At 36.3% G+C, this 18,602-nt stretch overlaps 2 protein-coding genes across 2 annotated transcripts; one reads left to right on the top strand and one right to left on the bottom strand.

The window, feature by feature from the left end:
* Positions 1-846: 846 nt before the first annotated feature.
* LOC133523551 (farnesoate epoxidase-like) lies at positions 847-18,602 on the bottom strand. Its single transcript, XM_061859203.1, has 9 exons — positions 17,524-18,602; positions 17,183-17,434; positions 15,780-16,002; positions 13,952-14,132; positions 5,823-5,922; positions 4,493-4,679; positions 3,482-3,599; positions 2,902-3,040; positions 847-1,506 (listed from the first exon to the last, which is right to left on the bottom strand). Exons 1-9 carry the CDS (start codon positions 17,606-17,608, stop codon positions 1,325-1,327), a joined length of 1,467 nt encoding a protein of 488 aa, XP_061715187.1. The 5' UTR covers positions 17,609-18,602; the 3' UTR covers positions 847-1,324.
* Positions 6,849-10,176, top strand: LOC133523553 (uncharacterized). Its single transcript, XM_061859206.1, has 6 exons — positions 6,849-7,979; positions 8,596-8,773; positions 8,872-8,949; positions 9,030-9,176; positions 9,458-9,592; positions 9,872-10,176. Exons 1-6 carry the CDS (start codon positions 7,852-7,854, stop codon positions 10,040-10,042), a joined length of 837 nt encoding a protein of 278 aa, XP_061715190.1. The 5' UTR covers positions 6,849-7,851; the 3' UTR covers positions 10,043-10,176.

The following is an 18,602-nucleotide window of genomic DNA, read 5'->3' as shown; positions in this document are numbered from 1 at the left end:
GATTCTCTCCACATACGGACACAAAGTGATAAGATTACCGCCATATCACTGTGATTCAAATCCTATTTAGATGATTTGGGGCATTGTAAAAGCTAAAGTGGCAACTAAAAATGTGTCTATCGATAATAAGGCTTTTCTAAAGCTTGTTGAAGATAGTTTTCAGGTATAAAACTTATTTTAATGTTGAGAATTTAGTTAAGTTATGTAAATTATTTTGAATTCAGTCTATATCAATAATGATTAAAAAATTTAATAAATTATTATCATAACCCAAGAAAATTGGAGCAATTGCTGTGACCATGTTAAAAAAAATTAAGACTACTATAGGAATAAAGGTCCTATAATCGAATTGGAGACTGAACGTTTTATAATCGAGGTTGGTGGACCTGAAAGCGACACAACATCTGATGAAAATCAGAATTTGTCAGAGTCAGAAAACGAAGAATATATAAATATTGAATATTTAGAATCAGATTTTGACGAATAGGTAAATTCAGAGAACCGAATTCTCTGTAAGTAATTATACGAGTATCAACATGAAGCCAATGTCTACATGAAACTTAATGCTTAATTATCGTCACAAAACGGACAGTGAATTCTTTACAACTCACGCTCATTGGGTACACTCGGACCCGGGTATGTCCTTAAACTACGTCCACAAGAGAGGTATGGGCATTGTGAATGTCATCTCGCTCTGTGTGGTAGGGCACAGCACAGCGGATGTCATTCCAGATCTAGAGCAGAGCCCAACTGGGGAAGTACCTCCACCTTACAGAAAATCGCAGCCAAATAATACTAGACCCTACTCATAGTGTTGTGTTCCTGCCGGTGAGTAAGGTTGCCAGAGCTCAACGAGGGTGGGAGGGGGTTAGGGTCGGCAACGCGCATGTAACTCCTTTGGAGTTGCAGGCGTACATAGGCTACGGATACTGCTTACCATCAGGCAGGCCGTATGCTTGTTTGCCACCGACGTAGTATAAAAAAAAAACACTATTTTCTGAAAAATCCCCAAAAATTTAATTTATTTTTACCCGAAAGTGAGTCATAATAAATTAGTCATTAGTAATAGGTATTCGTTATATCCATCGAGAAAATGAAATACGTCGTAAAACTACAGTTAGAGCATATTATCAACTAATTTAAAATTTAATAAAATAACGAAATGTAAACACTCACCAAAAAACCATTAGGTAGTAGGTATAAATAAATGTTATATAAAAATATAATACTTAATTATTAGAAAAAAAATGTAAAGAATAATTCTGACAAACTAAACAACTTATAAAGATTTTGTGCCAAACCGTGCCTACAAAGAACTGGTCACTTAACGTCTCGGCCTAAATATGAGCCTGAAGGGTTCCGCCGAGAGTGTCACCCCGTTGACCGGTTCCGTCGAAGGTGTAGGGTCGCCTTCAGGTATTACTAGAGTGAAGTTCTGCAGTATGTATGTCAGGAACATGAACAGTTCAGAGCGGGCTAGGCCTTCGCCAATGCAACGTCGTTTACCTGAAAGATAATTTATTTATTTAATCTTTATTGCACAAAAGAAAAAAACACACGTACAAAAGGCGGACTTAATACTACAAGGCATTCTCTACCAGTCAACCTTCAGGCAAAGCAGATAAATTGTAGGCAGTGCAACATCAAGTTGTAATTAAAAAACAAATTAGATACTTTTACACAACTCATACAACTAAACAAATACGAGTAATATAAATAATACATGGGTATAATACATACACATATAAGCAAATAACAAAAATAAAATTACATATACTCGTACCTACGTTGTACACATACATCATAAATCAGATGAAAAAAAATTGCCATTTTACCAGCAAGGCTTGTTTAAAAGCAATTCTATTCGGAGACTGTCTATTTTTAACAGGGAGACTGTTCCAAAGGCGAACTACCTGAATGGACATGTAACTTGTTCGGTGAGATGGTATGGATAGAGACAGGTTGTCAGTGGAGCGAAGTTGATGGACACGAGAAACACCATAGTAGTTGTAGAAAACTTTCAAATATTCGGGGGATTGAGGATCATTAATGACAGAAAAAGAGGCTGCAAAGCATGCGAATGTTGCGACGAACTCGTATAGGAAACCATCCAAGTTTAGAGCAGAAAGAGGAAACATGGTTGTATTTACGGAGACAGAAAATGAACCGAATGCAATTATTTAGTAAACGATCTAACTTGCAAATAGCTCTTCATTTAAGTCCGGATAACACAAATCACCCTAGTCAGTTATGGGTAAGATTAATGGCTTTGCTAATAATATTTTGGTTAAACAGTGTGTAATAAAAAAATATTCATTAACGTGTGTGTACCGTTTGTTTATTTGACACCGGAGGCCGGTTCTAATTTTACAATCTCAACTTAATTTCACATTGTTATGACACGACTCGCAGTGCATCTCGCATGCACCAATAAAGACAAATGATATCATGATAATTAATATCACTGGTTGCTTGCTCTGCACTTTCATGCCTTAATATTAGCCATTGAAAAACTATTTTACATTTGGGATTACAGTACACACTGAATCAGCTTTCCAGTGGGTGTTACGGCTGTTATGCTTTCTCTTCCGTTTTAAAATATTTCGCTTGCTCGGGTTTAAATATTAGTACGAGGTTTAATAGCAACTGTGCCTCTTTGTAAAAATATTTTATTTATTGGTTGTCTGTATCTTTTTGCTAATCTTCGATTTTGATTTGTAAAAATACAAGACTGCGATGAATTGAGAACATTCTCCTAGCTTTTTTTTGAAGTCGGTTGAAAATACTGTGGATGTATAAGTTACTAAAAATTCGGCAACGTACTAACTGATACATTCATAATTAAGAGGCCCTCACGCGTTTAATCGGTGCGGGAATAGGACCCCGGGTTCTAGGGCTTACCTGTCCCAAAGGGCATTAGCCACTCATCCTGTACTAGATTCCCTTCTTTTGTGAGAAATCTCTCGGGTCGAAACTCGTGCGGGTCCGTCCAGTGAGAGCCGTTGTGAAGGTCGTGTAGAGCCAGTAAGATTAATGTACCCTACAATAAATAAAATATGTTTTACATTTTTTCTCAATATATTGCTCAAAGTTTTAATTATTCGTTTTTAGTCATAGATTAGGATAAAAAAGTTAGATTAGTAAGGGAGGGCCAATGTGAACATGAGTCGGCCATCTACTAAGGTTAATAATCTGGTCATACTCGTATGCGCTATGTCATCGAAATCAAATCGGTATCATATTTTACGTTTCTAAGTTCTTCCTAAGTTAGATATGGTATACGAAATTCTAAATAAATGTGCATTTGGGCAATTTTATCAAATTACCCCGCCACCCAATCAACTTGCCCATTTCAGACCGTTGGACTCCATATTTCACAGCCATAGTAACCAAAACGTAAGGTTCACCAGGGGTGAGTTAAGACTATTCTTGTTATACATAGAACTATCACATATATTCTATGTAACGGATGGCAAAATACCTTAGGGATAACATAATTCTTGAGCCGCGTTTTTTCCCTTGCCATGTGGGGGATGCCCACTGGGGCCACGCTTGAGATACGGAGAGCTTCCATGATCACCGCCTCGGTGTACACCATTCTGTAGAAGTTCATAGTTTCATAGAACATATTTCGTTTATCGTCAATATATATATTTATTTGTAATCATTGTTTTGACGGTTATGTTCTCACTCGCTTAGTTTTAGTTTAGATGTAGCGTAGTTTTAAGCCAGGTCTCCACTGAAAATCAGCGCCATGGCTTGCCGTGGCAATATGCTGAGTGGGGATCCTGTTTAACATCTAAGTAATTTGTAGTGTGTGTTATTTTACAGTTTTGTCAAATGGTTGTACAAATTATGATGTTAATAAATATATTTCTTTCTTTCTTTCAATATTACCGCTATACTGACCGTCGTGGTACGCGATGCTTCACTAATGCAAGCATTACTTGTTATACTAGATATTAGTTTAACAAATCTATAATGCGTGATACCTCGGCCAGGGAATGCACGCTCCGAGCGTACACGTGCGTGCGGGCTCGCAAACTGCTAATTTGTGGCGTTAGCATAGAGCGTGCATGCCCCTGACGCTCTGAGCGTGCATTTCGTGGCCCTCCGGTATGTGTCTTGAGCGCTGATGGCTTAGCCGTAAGGCATGCGGCTTCTAAGCATGAGGTCATGGGATCGCATGCCGACTTGTGCGAAGTACAAAATATTATTAAATACTTATAGGTAGGCATTTGTGTTCTTCGATGAAGAAAAACATCAATTACGATGAGAAAATCGGATTAATTCTAATAGATTAGGAATATCCAATTTCCTCCTTTTCCCCTATGGATTCAAAGGTCAGATGGCAGTTGCTTTTTTAAAATCAAATGCGTCAATTCTTGAAGTTATGTTGCCGAAAGCGGACACTGAGAGTACTTAATTAAGATGAGATCGGAAAAACGCAGACATAGGACGCTAAAGAAGGAATACCTCACAAGTGTTTTACCTTGTTCTATCAACCAACGCCGGCGATCGTTTTGGGCCGACTACATCATCAATCTCTTGTCTAAGACGCGCTTGCACCTGTGGATTCAGAGAGACGTGCAGGAGAAGAAACACGGCCGTGTTGCCTACGGTCTCCATTCCAGCTTCCAGCATATCAAGGCACACCACTTGGAGCTCTTCTTCTGAAACTGTTATAGGCAGAAAAAATGCAATATATTTGTTTGTTTTCCAGTATATTCATGGAATTTTGTTCGAAAACACAATCAACTTTATTATTTAGGTATTTCCATGAAACAAAATGGAATGTTTGCGGACGCGTATGACAATTACACTTATGGGACAGTTTTGAGTGGGCACTTACTTAATTATTCGCGAATCACGTAATAAATAAGTATTAGTGATACATAACCTAAATTTACATCTCTGTGATGAAATATAAGAGAGCCTATGCATGCATGCCTGTGGAACCAAGTGGCAAAATACGTTCTTCTAATCGCATTTAATCCTAATAAAATGTATTTAATCCTCAAGATAAATAATAAGTGGTGATGGAATACCTTACAATGAGCGGTTGCTTATCCGTTTGTGTAGGCGTTCGGCGTATAAAAAGTGCGCATTCTGTTTGTATATACATTAATACTGTTAACATTAGGTATCTGTATGTATTTATCTATACAAGGCTGCGTTTCCACCAGAGATGATGCGAGGGATGTGTTTGTTAAGAACGAATAGAAGATTGCAGATGAGAGTTGCGCTAAGCGAGGATAGGTAAATGAAAGTGCTTCTAGACGTACTTAACAAACACATCCCTCGCTAGTCTCGCTATTCTCGCTACGCATCCTCGTACAACTATGAGATTGTTCCCAAATATTTATTTCTAATATAAACTCATGCAATATGCGTAAGTAGCAGTATACTCGTACCTACCTATAATATTAAATAATATATATCACAAAATTGAATAGTGTAATTAGGTAGGTAGGTAGAAACTTGGTAAATGTGATGTGATGAGTATTCTCTAAAATTGATAAATCGGTAACAAAAAATATCATACAGGTATTGTGAATAATATTCGAGAAAATGTAGGTAGTGCCTTTGCACTTAGCCTTGCTCGCTTTGGCGGGGGCACTACCGTCCCCCAGATTAAGTACCTACTTAAGAGCATGTCTGGGATTAGATAACGCTGTTCTATATATAGACATAACATAATGACTACTTATCAAAAACTACCCGATTGATAATACAGTGACGTCTAATAACATCAATATTACATTTTAGAACTTATATCCGAGGAGTAAGATACTAAAATGGTTCAATAGAATTGTACACACTTGCATCAGCCTTGTTTTCTATCGATTCAATCAGGAAGGCGTCGATGACATCTCTCGGATCTTTTGTAATGATGTTTTTCTCATGCTCTTTTATAGTTTCCTGTAAAAGACGAATGGGTTAAATACAATAAGGGAGCAATAGTTATTTGTGCAACAAGAGAGGAAAGTTGGTTTTTCTTGCGAGTGTTGATTTTGAGTCCCGAGTAAGCGAAAGATTATATAATTGAATCACGAGCGGAGTGAGTGATTCTAAGTTTGAATCGTGACCGTAGCGAGGGACTCAAAATACATACAACTATTCACCTCAGTAGTGAGAACATATTAAATGTTAAAAATTCAACATCAAATAAAGTTAACATTTATTTACTTTCATGAATGAAAGGCATCGTCATTATGACGAAAGCTTCTAGAAATATTCCAGTATTCATGGCCTTCACTAAATTAAAAAGCTACTTTGTCTCACTCCCTGGAGTGACGAAAGTAGCACTTTACTCACTCCCTGGAGTGACGAAGCAGGCTTGTTTGAACTGCTGAGGTGAAAAATTACATTATTACAGCGTGAGCGTACATTGAGTTCAAAGCGCGTAATAAGGGATTCAGGTGTTAGTGCCCAAAGTAAAAATAATTTTGCTACTATGTAATAGATACTACTTTTCACATAATCTATGAGGAAATGATTATGTTTGAAACTATTATTTAAGTTAAAGTAAAATAGTATGCACGTCATAGATTATAAAGAAATTGTAATCGTTTATGTGCATACTATTTTCATATTTCATTATGTTGATATTTTATACTGACAATAAAATCCTAGAACCTAAAAGTGCCACTTTAATCCCTCCTAGCGGGTTATTCCCACTAGTTACCACCAAGTTGTTACCAGTGGTAACTACTGGGATTTTTTTCCACCTTTTACCACTGGTAACTACTGGGAAAAAAAAATCCCAGTAGATATCACCAAAAATTTGTTAGCATTAAATACTAATAAAAATAGTATAAATATAGAGTTCCTTAATAAGTAATTACTTAAACTTCGAATTAATTATAAGTTAATTAGTTATTCGTTTCATCAGAAGTCGATTTCTAATTCAGTGTTTGTTTGTGTGTTTATATTGTTTTTATTAGTACGGAACGCTAATCAAATTTTGGTGGTAACTACTGGAAAAAAATATTCCCACCTTTTACCAGTGGTAACTACTAAGAAAAAAATTCCCAGTAGTTACAAGTTAAAATTGGTGGTAACTAGGATTTTTTTCCCCACCTTTTACCACTGGTAACTACTGGGGGAAAAAAATCCCACTAATAACCCCTCCTAGCAGGGAGGAAAAAGCCAAATATTTTTATTCACCGACTGTATTAGATACTTTTATTAAAACAGTCATCAATTTCTTATCAAGAAGATTTTAAAGAGCCCAAATTCAATGAGGTTGTTTTGTTTCAGCTCCAATGCCCACCTTCGATCTGCATCATCAGCTCGAATTCCCTGTTCTTTTCCTATCCGAACACTTCATACAGGGTTGAAACGAAAAAAAGATCACCCTACTTTACGTGTGTAAAGCTTTCTCTTTCTAGTTTCTATTAGAGGTATTTATTTACCACTTGTGCCGATGTGATTGATAGGTATGTTACCGTAAAAAAAAAAGTTTTTAGCGAATACACGTTTTCCCTAGTTAAATACAGTTTTCCGTATCGCCTGAGAGAAAACGCGCTTTTGCTAGTTAAAAGTTTTCCGTAAGGCGTCGGTGAAAATTAGTTTTAACTGGGATTTTTCAGTATAAACTAGTTTTCGCAAAGTGCCTTGGTGAAAATTGTTTATCACTACCGAACTTTAAAAAAATTGCCATGCCGCACCTCCCTTTAGCATAACATTTTAACGATTAGAGAATTTAACGATAACATTTATGACTGCATATCTTACTTATCATCAGACAAGCGCATTAGGCTTTTCTTTTTCACGACACTCTTTATTCATATTGTGCACGAGTGTGCATGACTACTAAGACCTAAAGGTATAATATAATATTTTTAAATGATCCGTTCTCTGGGAAGGTTATCAATAAGAGGCAAAAGCCTCACTTCAGTAAAGCCGTATAGCGTTAGTGCTGAATTGAACAGGATGAAGGGCAAGGTAGCTATAGTCACAGCATCTACTGAAGGGTAAGTTTCTTCAACTTTTATCAATATTTATTACGTTTTAAATATTTTTAAATGTTTTAGGGATTTTAGCCCTGCTTCGTTCACGCGATCTCGTAATATTAATGTTTAAGTTTCTGAAACATTTGTATTTATTACTTTTTCAAGATTTTAAGAAGAAATAAAAATTGTAATATCAGCACTAAGAAAGTTTTTAGGGCTTTTAGCCCTGTTAAGTTCACGCAAATGCTATTATTATTTATTCTGACGTGACGCAATGAAGAAAACTTCTCTTTGCCCAATAAGCATATGAGATCTGGTAAAAAGCCATTTATTAAGCAAAGCATAATTAAAGGAAAATGTACAATAACGTAAATTTATACAATAATTAGATGACAAACTTGTATTTATAGTTGCTAGCCTATACCGACGTATGGACTATCAGGACGTATCTAATCTAACAGCATGGATACGTTACGTTTAAGGTTATAAATTGCATGGAGATGACGTGTGTCACCGTACTCATGCTGTTGGAAAATAGAACAGTTACATTACACGGAAGCCTTTGTGCGCAAATTCGATTCGTACTTAGTCGGTTATCATTGTCTTAAAAATGCAAAAAAGACTTGGTTTGTTACAGGATTGGTTTTGGTATTGCTAAAAGACTTGGAAATGAGGGTGCATCTGTAGTAATATGCAGTAGGAAAGACAACAACGTTCAGAGGGCTGTTAAAGAGCTTCGTAGAGAAGGCATTACTGTAGAGGGCGTAGCATGCCACGTCGCGGATGCAGAACAGAGGAAGATATTATTTGATACTGTACGTCGAACCTTATTTCTAACCGAATATGATGATAGTGTGGACTGTTCTCAGGTACTAGGTACCTAAATATGAGCTAAATCAATATCTCTTTGCAGGCCAATGCTAAATTTGGGGGTCTAGATATATTAGTATCGAATGCTGCAGTTAATCCAGGAGCATCATCAGTGTTAGAGGTAAATACATTACAATGATTTCATCTATTATAATATGATTACATTGCTACAAGCATATAAAATAATAATATTTGTTTCAGGCAGAAGAAGCCAAGTGGAACAAAATATTCGAAGTGAACGTGAAAAGCTCTTGGTCGCTAGCTAAGGAAGCCTACCCTAATCTCGTCAAGCGAGGCGGTGGCAGCATAGTGTTTATTTCATCCATAGTTGGATATAAACCTATGTGGGTGGGTATTTGGTAACCATATGGTAATGATATTTATGCATTGACTTATATATTACTTCGTAAAGACGGTCCTTACGGGCACTAAGAATGGCGAATGCCAAGCGTGCGGACTGCACGATAGCTGCGAGACCAATCGCGCGCGTGATGCGAATCGCGTTGTAGTTTCCACCGAGGCACATCAAACCAGAATATTCGGTCGAAATTATATGAACGGGCCTATCCTTACTTTTGACATCTTTGTATTTAAGACTATTAATTTTATTGAGTTTATGATTATTTTAGCCTATAGGTCTATACAGTGTGAGTAAGACAGCATTGATCGGGTTGACTAAAGCTATAGCGAATGAAGTTGCGGGCGCCAACATAAGAGTTAACTGTGTGGCGCCTGGTGTTATTGCTACTAAATTTGCTTCGATTGTAAGTATATTAAACAATTTACCACAATATTCATAAACTTTTCAAGCCTCAATAAAGTAGTCAATTTATATTTAATCCTTTTCTTACAAATACAAAAGTCAAAGTGACAGATTAAGACAAACGATTAATAGGTATATAGGTAATTCAGATCATGACTTGGCATACAAATGTAAACAGTAAACATCCAAATCGCAACATTATGGCTCTCCGAGAGTAGGGTATCTTACGCCGCTGCGTCTTTCTGCGTAAACCAAACAAAATTTACTTATAAATTTACAGCTTACTAGTTCGGAAGATCTTTGGAAGGAAATTTTGCCACAAATACCAATGCGACGGCTGGGAGAGCCATCAGAAATAGCTGGAGTTGTGGCGTTTCTGGCGTCCAGCGACGCCAGCTTCATTACCGGCGAGACCATCGTGGCGGCGGGAGGAATCCACGCTCATTTATAGTTATAAATATGGGTAATTACCCATACCCTGGTTTAATGAGGCCAAGGATGTATCAGAGCTAGTGATTAATTATTTAATTAAGTATCGGCTCAAGTGTTTTCGATATCGACAGGAAGCAACTTGTAAATCATAATTAATAACAAATGTGTCTCCTCCTTGAAGTATATATTATATTTAAATTAATTAAATAAATAAATAAATATTATAGGACGTTATTACACAAATTGATTAAGTCCCACAGTAAGCTCAATAAGGCTTGTGTTGAGGGTACTTAGACAACGATATATATAATGTATAAATATTTATAAATACTTAAATACATAGAAAACACCCATGACTCAGGAACAAATATCCATGCTCATCACACGAATAAATGCCCTTACCAGGATTTGAACCCGGGACCATCAGCTTCAAAAATCATCAGATTAAAATCGTTAGCTCTATCGTTACTTATAGAGCCCCATTTAGATGTGCCCAGAACTTGCATGCAATATTCGATACATTGCTAAGGTAGATATTACAAAGTACAATGAATTCAGCCGATAGACCAAATACAGTAATGTAAAAAACCGCATGCAATGTTAATGAACCGCCATAAGAGGGATTAACTATACCTACCTTAAATTTTATAGAACAGTAAACAGTGATATTTTCTACCTGTCATTAAGTCCAGTTAGGATAATAATAATAATATACGACACTATCATGATTATTTGCTTTATATCTACTATTGAAAGAAGAAAGAAAATAAGTACATTTATTTAACGCCACAACATATTGCACACGAAAATTCAATAAAACCAATATACTGTGGTTTGCTATAGTAGTTATAACATAATTATAGATCGTTCCAGAGGCAAGAAGAAAAAATAAGACAACTTATTACGTCCATGATCTAAATAATAATCACTTGTTGTTATTGAACCGTTATCGCTATTGCAAATACTTAAAATAAAAACTGAACTTGAACTCTTTATGTTTTTTTATTAAATTAATGGATGTATTATTTGTGTTCTACCCATTAATTAGCTACATGCATAGACATAATACACAGAGACCGATAGTCTCCATACGGCAAATCTGCCAAAAGTGAAGCCGAAACATGATCGACGTGTGCGTGCGACGCTCGTGTCTTACGCTCAGGAACGCACACACGTATACAAAAATATGTTGCCAGTATTTATTTATTCCCGTCAGAGTAGGGGTATTTTAACAACATTCTTATACTTGGTTATCAATAATTTGGAAGTGTGTAGATTTTTTTTATTTTGTAATAAATACTTTTTAGGGTTCCATTATTACATTGAACCCTCAAAATTTGAGTGTGATATTAGTATAGCTAAAACTTTTCTGCCAGTAATGCAGTCAGCAGGATTGTCGTGCCGCAATACTGCTGCGATCGACTGCATTACTGCAGGAAATGTCAAATACATAGGTAATTTACCTAATACAAAATAATAATAATACTTTGTTGAGCTCTGGCAACCTTACTCACCGGCAGGAACACAACACTATAAGTAGGGTCTAGTGTTATTTGGCTGCAGTTTTCTGTAAAGTACTTCCCCAGTTGGGCTCTGAGATTACGTTCACACTGCCAATATTTTTCACCACACCATCTCCTAAAAGCTCTCTTTATTCTTCAAAAACGAATGAGAATGTTGCATTTTATCCACAACAGTACTATAATGTTGAGTTGTTTCTTCGTGTTGGCTAGTGGAGTTGATGGCTAGTGATGATTTTGAATGATATAGTACATTTCGATGCTAGGGCGGAAAGTAGTTCATTATTTCACGATGCCACGAGCCAGAGGCGAGTGGCAAGACTCGGGAGGAGTGAAGTATGACATTTCCGCACGTGTATCGAACGACGTTTTTAATACAGTTGCGAAAACATAAGAAAAACCACAAGTACTTTTTTATGCATGTTCTATAAGATTGTAAATATAAAACATTATATTATTATTACCTAAGTATCGTTATTTACGATTATTTGTATATCGTGTATAAACAATATTGAATGTTGGAATCTTTGGAAACTTAAACATGTTTGCAGTAAGAAAAAAACGCCTCTGCTTTGACAAGCGTTTCGGCAGCTATTCCGTTCCATTCAGACAACTTAATAAGAATGGTTTTTCAATATTCAGTATTAAAAAATAAATGTGTTATAATGATGAAGATTGAAGGTAAGTAATAAAATACCTATGAATTATGCATATATTTATTATTCTTACATTAACAGAAGGTTTTTATGTTCATTTTACGACTTTTAAAGGAAACTAACATTAACACTCATCAATAAGTCATGAATTGGAACAAAAATATATGGAAAAGTATAAAAGCACTAACTTCGCGAAAACCAACTTTCCGCACGCTAAACAGCTACGTAAAGTAGCACTTTTTGAGCAACTGTATTAAAAAATAATTAATAGCGTTCATTTGGTTTGATTTGCAATCTATTACAGTTAGTATTTTCCTAGCGTTAGTGTAACATGAAGGTAGGCAAAAAATTAAAGTGCGTATAGATGAAAAAACGCGATGTGAAAATTTGCTACTACGAGTATGAAAATTTTGTTTTGTGAATAACATCTAAATCTTCATTGATTTTTACCACCATAAAACTTTTAGGTAAGGTTAGGTTACATTATTACACAAATTGACTTAGTGCCACAGAAAGCTCAATAAGGCCTGTGTTGTTGGTACTTAGACAAAGATATACATATATAATATATAAACACATAGAAAGCACCCTATACTTATTGAAATTTAATCGGTATAAGGTCATGTTGGATATTATAGTATTTTATGCAACAGTTGTATAAGAAGGGTCAAAAAAGGCGAGTGGCGTGAGTTACAATGTGAGCCGGAGCCGAAGGCGTAGGCGAACATTGTAAAGGAATACGCCACGAGAATTTTTTGACCTACTTATACAACGTTGCATACAATATTTTTCCTACGAGTCAACAAAAATAAATCTTAATTTAGGTAAACAAATTACAGCAAAAGTATATAGCCAAGACGCGCGAGCATACCTTGTTACGCGCCCGGCCCGCCCCGGGCCGCGGCCGGCCGGTCGGCGACACCTCCTCGTAACTCATGAGGCCCTGGTACTTGCTACTTGCTAAATTAAGTTTTTGGACAGTTTTTTCTCAATTTTGGCCACCGTAGCCTACGGAGACTAACAAGCAACGCTAAGCGGTCTTCGTAGTCTATGGGTGTTGCTATATTACGGGTGTCACATGCGTGTTTCTGACTTATGAAGTAATTATTTTTACTATGCAACCAAATGAATATTTAGTTTAAAACTGTATTCGTTTTGGTTTTGTTAGGTTGGTAGCCATTAATCGCAGTAACATTATAGCTTATAAAAGCACAAGAGCTTTTATGAGGAATAGACAATATAGACTTTTCTTGAAATCTTTTATGCATGTTCTTATATTCGTGTTAATGAATGCATAAATGACAGATAACAGTAGAGGAGTAGGAAAATAGGATTAAAAGAATAGTTATTTGTGCAACAAGAGAGGCAAATTCGTTTTTCTTGCGAGTGTAAAACACGAGATGTAAAATAACTTTGCTCTCGTGTGACACATACAACTTTTCACCTCAGTAGTGAGAATATATTAAAGGTTAATAAAATTCAACAGTAATTTTTTTTATTCCTGTATTGATGGTCCTCACTAAATTAAAAAGCTACTTTGTCTCACTCCCTGGAGTGAGGAAAGTCGCACTTTCGATATTCCCTGGAGTGAAGAAAGTAGGCTCGTTCGAGCTGCTGAGGTGAAAATATATTTTTAATGGTGTTCAGGGCAAGAGGAACCTTAACAGTAAGTAACCCTATCTAACCTGAGGTACAATCATAATAGTTATATTAATATATTATACATTTTTTATAAGATACCTAAACTTTTACCTTTATAAACGAGTATAGTGTCTCGTGAAGTTCTTTCAGCTCCGTGTATCCAATGGCGCCAGGAATGATATGTCGCAGAAAAGGCATGAAGTTCATCACGCCGCCACTCATGTCCACAACTTTAAATGCCCGTTTGATCATATGACATAACTTCTTTAATCGAATGTCTTTCAAGTCGTATCTGAGGAAAAAATACAAGTTTTATTACACGTTTACCATATATTACCAATCCCACGCCGAGGCGGCTACAGTTAGGGGCGTAGGTATGAAAATAACAGGTGATTTCAGGGAGGATGCCTGACTGAGTGATGAAAGATGGCGTTTACGAAGACAATTTACGAAGTTTGAAAGATCGCTACTTAACACAAAATATCATTAGCCATATGGTGGTTCCTCCACTGTTGGTCACTTCTTGCAACAGAAAGATGGAATTTCATGTTTTTCTATCCAAAACATGTTGTTTCCACTTTTTCTTCTTTCCTAGGTGTACATATGTTAAGATAAGGCTAATTTCTATGTATATGGGATCCACTGCATTAAAGCAATACAAAAGTCAGAAATGATTGTCAAAATCTTACAATCGTACTCTACTCACGAAACGCTCCTAATAAAAAGGCAAGCAATTGCTACGTCACTGTTGCTGAGAAGCCGTCTTGAAGTATGGTAAACTAAGAAATAAATATGAATATCTGGGGCCAGTCTTACACAGATCGACCAGCCCCAAGCCATAGCAAATGTAAGTAAGTAGATATAGAGTGCTCTCTATTAACTCACTTAATAGTATTTTGTACAATCGTTATATAATAGAGAGCTTTTCAGTCGAGTACCGGGTTTAGGCAACGGAGCTTGCTCAGTTGCCTAAATAAGGTACGAGATTGAAAAGCTTGATTATATCACTATTGTATACAATACTTTTTCTACGAGTCAACAAAAATAATACTTTAAACTATTAGAATCATACAGGTAAACAAACCAAAAGTACTATTTAAGATACGATACGCAAGCAGCCGCGATATGTTCATGCTGATACGCGCCCCGGCCGCCGGACGGGGCCTGGCGGGTTGGTCAGCGACACCTTCTCGTAACTCATGAGGCCCTGGTACTTGCTCCTTGCTAAATTCAATTTTTAGACAGTTTTTATCTTAATAACAGTTTTGAATGATTCACGGTTAGTTTCAATCGAGCGGGATATAAACCGTGATTACCTTTTATATTGTTTTTGAGCTCCCGATATTTCGACGCCGTTACATGCATCTTGTTCACGGGTAACATTTGACTTGATTTTGGCCACCGTAGCCTATGGAGACTAACAAGCAAAGCTAAGCGGTTTTCGTATTCTATGGGTGTTGCTATATTAAGGGTGTCACATATACGTTTATGACTTATGAAGCAATTGTTTCTACTATACAACCAAGAATTAAAATAAATAATTAATTTGAGCTATTGTTTTGTTTTGTCCTCTTGACCGCGGCGAACTGTGATTGGTCAATTTCATTATAGTTGACTAAACCGTTTCGAAATGAATATTATAGTTGAGTTGGAAGCCCATACATGAAATAACCCAATAACAGTTTGGTATACTTATACGTAATCTTAATTCAAGCATTACAGTCACCGAGTAGAAAAAACTTATTATCGTTGCCGGTACCCCCCCCCCCCCCCCCCAGTTCCCATAGTTCCCATTAATACACTTGGCGGCATTAATTTCAATACTCAGTGACACCTATTTAATGCATGGAAAATTTCATACTTTCTTTCGGTTGGGACTGTACTTTGAGAGCTTAAAAGCTGAACTTGTAAAGAAAAAGGCATTATGAAGTTTACCAACCTTGTGCCAGCTACCAGTCGCCACAGGATATTGACGATTGATATGTCGAATAAATCATTAACTATTATAGGCTGCCGCGAACTTGAGAGAAGTTTGATAAGGTCCGTGCACTCCTCGGCTATGTATGCCTCCATGGAGCGGGTGCCGTAACCAAAACCCTTCAAATACTTGAGGAGTACTCCACGCGTCGCTTTCCAGCATTGCCCGTCCGAAAATACTACTCCTGTAAATATTCATTAATAAATCATGGGTTAAATTAATTTGTAACAAGCAGAAACGTCTGCGAACGATGCTATTAAGCTTATAATAAATTTAAAAGTGGTAAAGAGTGAAGAGGTGTAGTTGCTGCCTTTGGATGAGGTCTAGGTGGCTCAGATGGCAGAGCGCTGGAGTATCGATTCAGAGGCCGTGAGTTCAAGTCTCACCCAAGGCAGTAATTTTTCCACTTTTAAATTTATTATAAGCTTAAATCATGGGTTAGTTAAATTATATGCAAGTTATTATGCAAATACTACAACTAGTTACAACGTAATTAAAAAAAATAGTAAAAAAAATATGTTATAAGAGGATATGAAAATTAAAACATTGTGTAAGAAGAGTTATTGGTCTGCAATGTCTGCATATGCATAAAATTCTAGCTAAGGTGACAATCGATGCTGGTGTGACAATGACAGTTGCATTTCGTTCGCTACGGAGCGTAAGCGATTTGCATGTTGGCTACGCGGCCTGGTTTAAGAAGCCGTTATCGATTTTAGTCGCAAAAATGTCAAATTGATAGATTCAGTCGATGAAATAATTCGTCACGGTCACCGGGGTCTTAAAATCTTGCGAGAGCTTTCTGTATGGGCAAGGAAAAATTGTCAGGCGTTTAGCCTCCTGAGACTCAAAAGCAGATGTTTTGTGTTTAGATTTGGTACCTACCTTTAGTTAAGTAATCAAAACAGTTCCGTAAAATTGTTGAATATGCACAAAAAGTGGTACACGTGGGGTCTCAGGAAGCTAGAGTGGTTTAATATCTCGTTACGAATTTTAGTCTAAGAGCCTAAGTTTTTACCTATTAATACCTATTGTCATTTTTCGGTCAGTTGTTGTCAGTTGTCCCAAACTGTCTGCAACGTTAAAGCGTTCGCTAAATTTTATTGTAGGTATGGGAAGCTTCAGAGATCTCTGCTGCGTGATGTTGATCAGTCTGTTATGTGGTTGGTGCCACTGGCCCAAAGGAGACACAAACCTGATGTTTGACGAGGCAAAACTTGGGAGTGGTATATTTACTTCGTTTTCTTAGCATTAGAAAGAACTTCGCTAAGCTTGTGGTTCTAAATCGGGTACTTTTTGCGGTAAAATTTAGAAGTAACAAAATTTAAGTATTGACCATGCTACTAAAATACAAAATGAGTACTCACCTAATTTTTTACCAAACGACCGTATCATATAAAATAATCCATCCGGCCTCCCCTCAAACATATCTCTTGAAGAAACTTCCTTGATCAAATCTTTTCCAAATACCACAACAACATTCAAAGAGCCTAACTGTAGACCCACTATGTCTCCATAGATATTCGCCCATGATTGCCAAAGTCTATGGTGATATTTCTGCTTTCTCAACCCGATCCAAACGGAAATAAGGTTTCCTATTATTGGTAATGAACAAGGACCTTAAAGTTAAAAAGTTAATAATTTAGGTAGGTATATTTTATTTTATTATTGAGCAAAAACGTATAATTTTAAAATTGTTATTGCACACCTGGAGGATAAAAACGTGATCGGCCAGGAAATGTAATCTTATAAAAAGAAAATAACAAAACTATAAAAATAGTCAATAACCACATTGTCACTGCTTTTGGCCACGGTATGAACTGAGATGGGTGCTGAGATTTCTCTCATTCAGAATTTCAGATACTAAAATTAGGTGTTATTTCGGTAGCTTACCGAGCTCCACGTATGAAGCGAACTGGTATAAGTGAAATTTCGTGATCCGCAATAATTTGCAGGTTGCCTATGTTTTTAGCGTATAGGTACAATTTTAATGAAGATAAAATGACTATTTGAGAATGATTGCAACTTCTGATGCCTCAAATACTCATCATTCATCAGACACACATATGTCTGACATGAAAAATAATAATTTAAATATTTTCCCAATTAAATATTACGTCTACCTGTGTTGGATACTTTATTTTTATTTTACCTAATATGTACCTACATGATGTTTATAAAGTTCAACATTGCTATTCGTATAATCGGTAAGTACCTAAAACAAGGACCAGGTTTTTCTGCCAGAAGCCCTGAGGCGATGCACTGAGAAAAATGTAGAATATAAAACCCGATTTCCATAAATAAGTATGCTTAGAATTATAATAACAACAATGACGCTCTTTCAGGTTATCTTTAGTCAATCGATGATTTTTAAATCAGAAAAAAAACGTTGTTGTAATAATCAATTGTTCGTTGTTTCCTGTGGGAAAGACAAAACATTAAAAACCAAGAGACCGATTTGAGTTGTCAAATTGACAGTAAGATTTTATGAAAATTATGTAAGATTTTGGAATAAAATTAATCCTTTGGACTCGGACGCCAATAACCCCTAATAGGGTATGTGCAATGAACGGAAATAAAACATGGAATCCGCATTTGAGAACATTAACGTTCAAATTACGCCGACATTTAAATAAGACGATACGTTTACAGAGCCTGTAATCAAAACTGATAAGTAAACGAAATAATAGTCATCTTTTTACACTAATGTACACGGATATGTATAGATGAAATGCATATACTTAATGTCAATAAACACCATTCAGCGACATTAAGAGGCTGTCAACA

The sequence above is a fragment of the Cydia pomonella genome, chromosome 12 (assembly GCF_033807575.1).
Source record: "Cydia pomonella isolate Wapato2018A chromosome 12, ilCydPomo1, whole genome shotgun sequence".
NCBI lineage: Eukaryota > Metazoa > Arthropoda > Insecta > Lepidoptera > Tortricidae > Cydia > Cydia pomonella.
Note: the sequence above shows the minus strand (reverse complement) of the source record. Positions and strands in the feature narration are given on the sequence as shown.

What these genes read in the sequence shown, in the direction of transcription:
- LOC133523553 (XM_061859206.1), top strand. Translation starts at nt 7,852, where the DNA reads ATGATCCGTTCTCTGGGAAGGTTATCAATAAGAGGCAAAAGCCTCACT. An exon ending in GTCACAGCATCTACTGAAGG is followed by an intron (nt 7,980 to 8,595) that starts GTAAGTTTCTTC and finishes GGTTTGTTACAG; the next exon opens with GATTGGTTTTGGTATTGCTA. An exon ending in CTACTAAATTTGCTTCGATT is followed by an intron (nt 9,593 to 9,871) that starts GTAAGTATATTA and finishes ATAAATTTACAG; the next exon opens with CTTACTAGTTCGGAAGATCT.
- LOC133523551 (XM_061859203.1), bottom strand. Translation starts at nt 17,608, where the DNA reads ATGTGGTTATTGACTATTTTTATAGTTTTGTTATTTTCTTTTTATAAG. An exon ending in CACTATACTCGTTTATAAAG is followed by an intron (nt 5,923 to 13,951) that starts GTAAAAGTTTAG and finishes CGTCTTTTACAG; the next exon opens with GAAACTATAAAAGAGCATGA. An exon ending in AGAAAACAAGGCTGATGCAA is followed by an intron (nt 4,680 to 5,822) that starts GTGTGTACAATT and finishes TGCCTATAACAG; the next exon opens with TTTCAGAAGAAGAGCTCCAA.